This window comes from Mobula hypostoma, chromosome 6 (assembly GCF_963921235.1).
Source record: "Mobula hypostoma chromosome 6, sMobHyp1.1, whole genome shotgun sequence".
Classification (NCBI taxonomy): domain Eukaryota; kingdom Metazoa; phylum Chordata; class Chondrichthyes; order Myliobatiformes; family Myliobatidae; genus Mobula; species Mobula hypostoma.
Window position 1 is genome coordinate 168,933,068 of NC_086102.1, and position 10,845 is coordinate 168,943,912.

At 37.5% G+C, this 10,845-nt stretch overlaps 1 protein-coding gene across 1 annotated transcript in view; it reads left to right on the forward strand.

Moving 5' to 3' along the window:
- The window catches only part of erich2 (glutamate-rich 2), a 132,791-nt gene extending 130,194 nt beyond the window's left edge, over positions 1–2,597 (forward strand). The window contains exon 5 of the mRNA XM_063050116.1: positions 1,800–2,597. Coding sequence (XP_062906186.1) covers positions 1,800–1,948 — 149 coding nt within the window. The 3' untranslated portion in view covers positions 1,949–2,597. The remainder of the gene's footprint in view (positions 1–1,799) is intronic.
- The last annotated feature ends 8,248 nt before the right edge of the window (positions 2,598–10,845 follow it).

A 10,845-nucleotide genomic window follows, 5' to 3' on the forward strand; every position in this document is an offset into this window, starting at 1 on the left:
CAGCAGAAAGAAGTGAGCATGGCCTGGATGGTGGGGGTCCTTGATGATGGATGCTGCTTTCCTGCCACAGCACTACTCAGTGGTTGGACGGGGTTTACCTGTGATGGACTGGGCTATATCCGCTATTTTTGTAGACTTTTATGTTCAGAGCATTAACGTTTCCATATAGATTCCAAAATATCGGTAATATTAGTTTCGGTACGTTCGTTCACCTCCTACAAAAAAACGTTGATTATTTGATGAATCTTGGATGACTCACTAGCAATGCAGAATTATTTACTCTTGATGTTTGTGCATTATCATTCCACTGCCACATAATTTTAGTTAAAAGCTTGTTGTGGGGTGTGATGTAATTTCTGTCCTATGCACTGAAATATGTTGGAAGAACCATATTTTCAAAACTCTTAAGTGGGAAAGATATATCCACCAAGCCTCTCAAGAACTCTCTTCCTCTCTTGGACATGACAGAAATCCTCATTAATCTTCTATCACCCTAACAATGTTCCAGACCCATTCTCACTAACATCCATACTCTGTTCCTGAAAGTCTTCATATACATCCTACTGCATCTGTTTCATTGCTTCTTCCTGCTATGCAGAGAGTAGACGCTCCAACCTTTATTTAAATGGGACTCTGCTGTTAAGACTGAATGGTGGTCAGTACCTCTCAGTTTACTCCCACATTGTAACTCTCATTTCAATATTTTGCACTCTTTATTTTGTAATTCATAATTTTATGTCTTTTCACTATACTATTATTGCAAAACAGCAAATTTCATGTCATGTAAGACAGCAACAATAAACATGATTCTGATTCTGAATCACTATAAGGAACTGGACATTTTATTCATCAAGTTGCACCCAATATATGGGACTATAACCAGAGGTCACGGGTTAAAGGTGAAAGCTGAAAAGTTTAAGGGAAACAAGAGGGGAAGCTTCTTCACTCAGAGGCTGTGAGAGTGTGGAATGAGCTGCCAACCAAGTACTGTATGCGAGCTTGATTTCAATGTTTAAGGAAAGTTTGGATAGGTACATGGATAGTACAGGTATGGAGGGCTATGGTCCTAGTGAAGATCAATAGGATTAGGCACTTTAAACGGTTTTAGTATGGACTAGATAGGCTGAATGGTCGGTTTCTGTGCTGTACTTCACTATGACTCATATTTTGTTTCATCTGTTTCTATTTCTCATGCCCTTTAATTCACTTAGAAGACAATTTGTGGACTCTACCTTAAAAATTGTCTACGGTTTCGAGTCCTAAATTCTAGCTATTTCTTGTGACATTTTTAATCTCACCATTAACGTTTATGCTATTAACGTGTGCTCTTTATCACATTGTTGAGAAACAGGCAGAACATACCACTACTCATTTTGCAGTTTTTTTTATGACCTTTAAGACATTGATCGGGTTACCCTTTATGCATTCTATTCCAGTGGAAATAGTTCTTCATCCCTCATAATATCCTGGTGAATCTGCTTTTCCATTTTATAGCTTGGGATATGGAGTATGGACTCTATACTAATACCTCATCTCAATTACTTCACTCTGTTCCTTACCTTTGATGCTAATTATTCATTCACCTTGTAATTGTCCATATTTGTTCCACATGATTAATTGTAAATTAGGTTCTCAATGACCTCTATTACCTCATTCTATCCACGCTAATAGATGAGTTATAATTCAGACTATTCTTTACCCTTCTGTTACCATTGCATTTGAAAACTGAATCTACAGTAAATTTGTCTTTGATTAAATATAATTGAATAAATATTATTGAATTAACAACTTGCATTTAGATGAAGCTGCATCAACTGGTCAAAATGATGTAGAAGACAGTACTGAAAGTGACAGCAGTGAAGATGACAGTGAAGATAGTGGTAATGAAGACAGCGATGAAGATGAAAGATCAGATGAAGAATTTATTGGTTCACCAGAAAGTGAATAGCACACACAGAGATTCACAATTTCCATGAAAAGTATGTTCATATTACTATTATTTCTAAGATCAGCAAGCTACATCATCATTTTTCTTTTACTAAGTAGCACTTTAAAAGAATGTTCAATTCTTAGCTTAAGATAGATAAATTGCTAGAAGTTTAGTGACCAGCAAAATATGAAAATCGAGCATCAAACAAGAATTTGTTTGGTTGCAACCTTTTTGCATTGTTAAATATCAAGACCTCTCTTGTTGCCACATTTTAGTAGATACAGTTGACTCAATGAATTGTCATGTTTAAGATTCTGTTATAATGGATTATAATTCAAATCTCGCTTCCACCCTGGACATTCATACATCAACTATTTGCAGATATTGAACAAAAATCAAAACGAGTCTTTTGCTAGAGCAGAAAGGTTTCATCAGTTGTTTGGCCTGTCATTTGCTTAATGACTTAGCTTTCTTCCACACAATTTAATAAATTTGCCCTTTGTAATTAAATATAATAGTAATTTGTGATTAAATATAATAGTAATATCTACTGTTAATGCACCTGGGTTTTATTTCTAAACCCTGTGATAAAGTGTAATGTTACTTCCCATACTTCTTCCTCCACAACAGCCACAATGTCCAGAAAGTTCAGTGAAGTCTCAGCAACATTTTGTACAAGCAGTAGGAAAATTTGAGTTGTAGTTTTGTATCTCAGGTTTGTAATACACATGTGAACATAGAATCTAGATATGGCCATTTCAGATTAAATTTTAATCACTCAATGAGGGTTGCAATCTCCTTTAAACATGTTAAAACTATCCTAGCATCCAGTTTTTTTTTTAATGGCCCATGCTTATTTCTTAACCCTGGGAAGATAACTTGGAAGAGGCCTTTGAAAGGAAGCTCTCCAAGTATGCAGGATTGGTCAGCAACTGTCAGCAGGCTGGATGGAGAGCGAGGTGTCTCCCAGTGGAGGTTGGTTGTAGGGGATTCGTAGCCCATTCTTTAGTTAGAGCCTTCAGCATTTTGGGCATCGAGGGAGAGGGGAAGAGGAGAGCCATCTGCAGTACCACTGATGTGGCAGAGAGGGCCTCAAGATGGCTGTGGCTCAAAAGAGGGGAGCCATGGAGCCATAAGTAGCTAGCCATCTGGACACAAGCTGGGGTCTGATCAGCCCCGGCTGGGTCACCTGGAGGAGGTTGTATGATGTTGAAAGACGCGAAACACCCGATGAATCCAGGAACATCACTGAAGATGTGTCCAGAAGCATCAATAGATGTATGTACACAACCCTGACTTCTTAAATACAGAATGATTTAACAAAAAATAATGAATTTGTTCAACCAATGTTGAAATGCTAATGACAGAGTTCTTAAATAAGTTTCCAATTTTCATGTTTAACGCTGTGCCTACAAAACTTGTGCTTTCCCAAACTTATGCATATATATAATTTTCTCCAACATTGCCAATTTCCCTCCCCAGCCATATGTAACAGACTCACTCATATTTTATGTTATGCTTATATTGTATTCCAAGTAGCATTCAAAGGTCTCAAGTCTTAATCCTGTAATCCATTACATAGAAAGATAGGAAATCAGATCCAAACAAGAGTGCCACAATGTTACAGTTTAGAATTGGGGTTCCCAACCTTTTTTATGCAATGGACCAATACCATGAAGCAAGAGATCCATCAACCTCAGGCTGGGAACCCCTAGTTTAGAACAATAATTTTTTTAAAAATAATAATCTGTTTCCACTTTTAATGCATTATTTTATCTCCCTTGCAGAATCTAGCTAAGTAATTTCTTCAAGCTGTTTGATCAATGCGAGGCATGTTAAAAGAAAAAAATCCCAGAGAACTGTACATAATATGTCTGTATATAATATTTTATATATTTATATTACATGTATGTGTAACATAAAAATGTAGAAAGGTGCTTATGCAAAGGTGTACTTAGTTTGAACTACTGGATAATTTGCGATAATTCAATTTGGAAGTTTTGGAATAATTTATGATTACAACAGAAGTTAAAAACTACTTTGTGGATCAACCAAATAAAAATGAAAATACTTATTAAAAATATGCAAATAACTTGGATTATTCTGATTATCAGCAACCTTGAATGACAGAAAAATGCTGGATCCTTTAGTCATTATTGAATAAGCAATGATTGTGTTTGTCATATGAATATTGCATGTAAGATCTATAAGATTGCTATCACCTATCTTATCTTATTCAACCAAAAACATTCTATCAGGTTATATTGTATATCAAAAAACTAAAAGTTGGTCTATCAATGCTAGAGATTATTCATTTGTTAAAGTTAAGATTTTTCCAATGGTAAATGCTCTGTTTCCCTTACAGGAGATAAAATGTTTGTACCTTGGCCTCATATAGTGTAAATAAATTCAACCCATTACAAATTAATGCTATAGAAATTGCTGTGTGGAACTTGTATGAGTCAAGTGAATCATTTCCACATTTCTAGTAAAAAATGAATCACTTCTATTCAGGATGTTTAGTTACTAGTTATAGAAGCAAAGAAGAGTACTGCAGTGGAGACACAGACAGGCTGCAGATGTAAGAAATCTTATACACAAGTATATGTGTACATAGGTGCAATTCTGCTTTCTTGTATACATGCAGTAGCCTTTCACCCTCAAGCTTACCAATATTTTATCCTGATGAAGGGTCTCCACCTGAAAAGTCGACTGTTCACTTCCCTCCATAGATGCTACCTGAACTGCTGAGATACTCCAGTATTTTTTGTGTTGCCTGAGAGTATTTTCTTGAAACCAACACTTGACCTCAAAGAGATTTAACATAATAATCGACATCAAAGCAGAAGTACTACATTGATGTGCTGATTTCCTTCCATAAGGATGCAGGGGCAGAATAGGCTACTCCAGCCTGTTAAGCATTTAATAAAATTATGTTTGATCTTATTTTAATCTCACAGTCAAAATTGAGTTTATTGGTATATGCACAAGTGCTTGAATGCTTAGGTGCAATGAAATGCTCTGCTTTCTTATGCACTTGCAGTAACTTTTTGACCCCAAAGCTTACCAATAAAACTATCTCTGCTTTAAAAATATTCAAAGACTTAATTTGCAGAGCTCTTCAGGGAAGTGTTCCAATGATTCATAAGGCTCAGAGATTTTTAAAAATGCCTTATTCCTTTCTTAAATTAGTTATGCCATATTTTTAAATAGTGGCAAAAGGCAGTCACTTCCATTCTCCTCTCCCCGATATATCCATCACCCTCTTCACCTAGATCCACCTCTCACTTGCAGCTTTTACCCCACCCCTTCCTTCTTATCTTTGTATACAGGCTATCTCCCATCTACCTTACAGTTCAGATGAAGGGTCTTAACCCAAAATGTTTGTGCATATTCCTCTATTGATGGAGCCCGATCTGCTGACTTTCTCCAGCTTTTTGTGTGTAACTCAAGATTCCATCATCTGTAGCACCTTATGACCCAATTTCAACAAGTTACCCCAATCCCATGAACCCACAATTTTTAATTTACTATCTTTAAAAAATATCTTTGAAAATCTAGTAATGTTACATCCACTGGATCCTAAGAGTTCCTCAATACTTTATCTTTCACTGTGAAGACAAATACAGAAATTTGTTAATTGCCCCAATTATTTCTTCATTCCTCTTTTGCCCCTAAGAGCCCAATATTTATCTATCACTAAATACTTTATCATGACCTTTAAAGACCCTATCACCTAATCAGAACTGTAGTGAAGACCACCTTGTTTCTCAACATTCTTCTCTATAATCTCTTATTCTACTGAGATATCTCACTAAATTGAAGTTGCATTTTCCTACTATTTTTATGTATTTCTTGTACTATCCAAAACTCTACTCAGTCCTTTAAGGTCAGAACTCATAGCAGTCTAATCTATCCTCACACCATGTCAATGCTAACAAATCATTACCTATAATTTCCTTATTCTTCTATACAGATTGCTAATTTTCCATTCTCATATTTGAAACAATAAGCTCTACACTTAAAATCAAATGCAAAATTTAATAGTTTAATACAGTGCTCGAACTGCATATTTCTCTATATCGTGTAAATAATACAATTTCAGCTCTCCTGTGCAGATACATAAGTAACAAACTTGCTTACTGGGATTTAACATTTCTCTAGATGTGCTCTGCCATTAGACTCCATTTGGAGTTTAGCAATAGAACAGGATCCTTCTGATTTCCCAACAATAATACTAAGGAATCTGCTGTTGGATGCTGTCCAGTTTAAACCTAGTGCTGGATCTGTGAACCCAATCACTTCAATAGAGACTGTATACCTATGAGGAAGGAAGGTAGAAGTAAGGGAAGTTGTTTGTTATTATTATTCTAGAACTAATGAGATGTCCTCCTTCTTCAAAGAAAGGGGCTTCCCTTCCTCCACCATCAACGCTGCCCTCACTCTCCACACAAGTCTGCCCTCACCCCACCCACCTGCCACCGCTCCAGGGATAGGGTTCCTCCTGCTTTCACCAGCCTCCGCATCCAACACATAATTCTCCGTAACTTCCACCATCTCCAGTGGGACCCCACCTCCAAGCATATCTTTCGCTCCCCCACTTTCCACTTTCCACAGGGATTGCTCCGTATGCAATTCCCTTGTCCACTCTACCCTACCCACTGATCTCCCTCCTGGTACTTACCCTTGCAAGCGGAACAAGTGCCGCACCTACCCCTACACCTCTTCCCTCACTACCATTCAGGGCCCCAAAAAGTCCTTCCAGATGAGGTGACACTTTACCTGTGAGTCTGTTGGGATCATATACTGTGTCCGGTGCTTTCGGTGTGGCCTCCTGTATATCGGTGAAAGCTGACATAGATTGGAAGACTGCTTCACTGGACACCTATGCTACATCCACTAGAAAAAGTGGGACCTCCCGGTGGCCTTCATTTCAATCCTACTTGCCATTTCCATTCAGATATGTCAGTCCATGGCCTCCTCTACTGCCTTGATGAGGCCACATTCAGGTTGGAGGAGTAACACCTTATTATATTCCATCTGGATAGCCTCCAACCTGTTGGCATGAACATTGATTTCTTGAACTTCCAGTAATTGCACCCCCACCTCTCCTTCACCATTTCCCATTCCCATACCCCTCTCTCATCTTATCTCCTTACCTGCCCATCACCTCTCTCTGGTACTCCTCCCCCTTCCCTTTCTGTCCTCTCCTGTCAGATCCCCCCTTCTTCAGCCTTTATCTCTTCCACCAATCTTTACTTCACCCTTCCCCCTCTGCTGGTTTCACTCATCACCTACTACCTTGTACTTCTTCCTCTGCTCCCCCCACCATCTTTATCTGACCTCATCTCTTTTTCTCCCCCCCCCTGCCCCAGACCTGATGAAACATTGAATATTTACTCTTTCCCATAGATGCTGCCTGGCCTGCTGAGTTCCTCCAGCATTTTGTGTGCATTACTTTGATTTCCAGCATCAGCAGATTTTCTCTTGTTTATTATTATTATTGTTCTTATTATTATTCATGCTTCTAGTGTTTTAGTGATTTTAAATGTTTTACTTATTTATGTACTTTTAATTGTTTTTAAGATTTCTGAATTTCAGCAATATTGAAAAACAATGGAGAAAAACTTCAAAGTCAATTTATTATCAGAGGACATGTATTTCACCATATTCATGAGATTCATTTTCTTGCAGGCATTTACAGGAAAATAAAGAAATACAATAGAATTTATGAAAAAAACTATAAATAACAAAGACTGACAAACAACCCATGTGCAAAAGAAGACAAATCGTGCAAATAATAAAAGTCAATAAATAATACTGAGAACTTGAGTTGTAGAGTTCTTTGAAAGTAAGTCTATAGGATGTGAAGTCAGCTCATTGCTGAAGTGAGTGAAGTTATTCACACTGGTTCAGGAGCCTGATGGTTATAGGGTAATAATTTTGGTGGTATGGGTCCTAAGGCTCCTATACCTCCTGTTCAATATAGTAGCAAGAAGAGAGTATGGCCTGGATGATGGGGTCCTTGATGATAGATGCTGCTGTCTTGTGGTAGCACTTCTTGTGAATGTGTCCAATGGTGCGGAGGACTTTGCCTGTGATGGACTGCCCTGTATCCACCACTTTTTATAGACTTTTTCATCCCTGGCATTGGTGTTTCCTTACCAGGCCATGATGCAACCAGTCAGGATAGTCTTCACTGTGCATCTGTACAAGTTTATCAAAGTTTTATATGACATGCCAAATCTATGCAAACTTCTGGAAGTATATGTGTCTCAGTTATACTCTGCAAGATCTCTGGCAACTGTAGATCCTATTAATCAACAGCAAGATTTCCTTTTAGATCCCATCATTGGAGTTGTGGTGTGACTAGAACCCCATTCATTTCATTGGTTTCTTTCAGATTGGAGGAGAGGAGTTTTTTTTATTATTTTACTTTATTGTTGTTAATGATTTGCATAGTGTTCATGTGTATTTTAAAATCTTACGTTTAACAATTTGTTTCAACCTAATTTATTTACCTGGTATCCAAATTTCTCTTAGGAAATATTTTAAGAATTGGGGTAACAAAACGCACTTTCCTTGGGGATCTACCCCCTATTTTGATTTTAGAGTAAGTATCTGGGTGTAGGGCCTCATGGCTTGCCACAAAAATATCACGACTTTACTCTCAGTTGCAGAGGATTTTCAATCAGTTCTTTTCAACCAGTACAGGTTAATGGGGAATGATGTCACCCTTAGGTGTTATTTTATTTTTACATATCACAGAGACAGGCCCTTCCAGCCCAACGAGCTGCACTGCCCAGCAACTTACCTATTTAACCCTGGCCTAATCACAGGACAGTTTGCGATAGCCAATTAACCTACTAAACGGTATGTTTTTGGATTGTGGGAGGAAACCCACACACTCATGGGAAGGACGTACAAACCTCGTACAGAGGATGCTGGAGTTGAACTCCACGCTCTGACGCCCTGAGCTGTAGTGTCATCAGACCAACTGCAGTGCCCCAATGGTGGCACAGCTTCAATCCATAGTGCAAGTTGCATTTTCATTTTTAGTGAGCACATTCTAAATGAACTATATGGCAAGCTCCAACCATAAGTCCAGCCTTGTCAATAGTGATCATCATGAATTTGAAATTTTATGCATGGGCTTCTCCCAAACTGAAATTAAGTTCAGTTCTGACCCATGACACATACAAAAATTGAGTGCAGGGCTAATGTGTTCCCATAACGGTGAAAATTAAGGTCAACAAGTCTAACGAACACTGGACATTCAGATGTTCACACTTGTTCATCTTGCCCATATTGCAAGTTGAATAAAGGGGGGAAAAAGGCAGGTTTAGAAAGCTGAAAAGAGATTAAACCCTATACAGGTATGGAATATACATAACAGAACTGTGCGAGAAACAACAACTTTCACTGTTCATATCTGATATCAAGAGATTCCTGAGATTAGGCAGATCTAGATGTAGAGAGGTTGAATAAACAGTTATGTCTCACTTGATGGCAAGAAAATTAAATATTTTTTCTATCCATTTGTTGTGATTTTCAATCAGACAAAGAATAAAGCCATCACAAACAGATCAGGGGGACATTTCTCATTACTGTTGTAGTATGATGAATTAAGTATGTTAATTAATGAATTTCAATTACAATAATTGCTATTTACATGCAGTATTATTGGTAGGAAATCAGTGTCATGAAGTATACTATTCTGATAGCCAAGGATACATTAGAGATATACTGTATGAAAGGTAGGGAAGATAGATTATAGAGCTTTATAGAAATTAAGGAAACCACCATCTGGGGATAGGAAGGCTGATGGTGTTATATGAGAGTTAAATTAATGGTAATGATATCAAAGATGGCTTTGCTGAGAGGTAATAGATACCAAGGAAGGCTCCAAAGGGAGACTCATCGCACCAATGCCCACGATTCTCAAGTAAAAAGTGAGGCAACCAACTTTACTCAGAAGAGGTGAGAAATCTGCTATGATAATTACTGAAGTTACAAACTTACCAGCAATAAACTAAACTAACTATTCTTCAGAAATAATTAGACTTGCTTTACATATCATCTGTTCTTTTTAACCATGTTGCCCACATTTTTGAAGTTGCTCTACATTGTAAAATGGCTACCAATATACTACAAAGAAGTGCAATGACAGATAGACCAAGAAAAAGGAGATTTGGCACAATGATGACTAGAAGTATTATCAAACTGTTTCAGGATGTGCATATCAGATTTCTGACATTAATTCTGTTTATCTTTTCATTGAGAGTATTTTGAATATTTTTGTTTGTTTTCTATTTCAGATTTATGGCAACAGCAGTTTTTTTAAAAAATTCATTTTCTGTGTGTATCACTGGCAATCCTGTCCTATAGAGTGATCTACCTTGAAGTGCTGAATCCTTCTCTTTCAGTATTTTTACTAGGAATTCCAGAATTCAGACCCAGCAACTATGAAGAAATGGCAATATGTTTTCAAGATAAAATGGTACACATCTTGGAATGGAATATGCAGGCACTGATGTTGGATCCAAAAATTTAGCTGAGGGACGGGAAGCATTTCCAACATAGAGAAAGGTAATGCTAGAACTGTACACGACACTTGTCCCACAGCCTGAATACTGCATACACTTCTGGTCAATAGATTATGGAAGAGGTATGACTTCACTGGAAAGGGTGCAGAAGAGATGTTTGAGGGTTCAAAGAGGACTGGAAAATTGCAGTGGAATATTGGATAAGCAAGCTTTTTTTGTAACGGACAGGCCCAAAGGAAGATTTAACTGAAGGTCGTAAATAGGGTAAATAGGAAGGCTATATTTTCCTTAACTGAGGGTCAAACTAGAGGATGTAGATTTAAAGTTATCTGTAGGATTATAAGATAGATAACACATTTATTTTGTCAG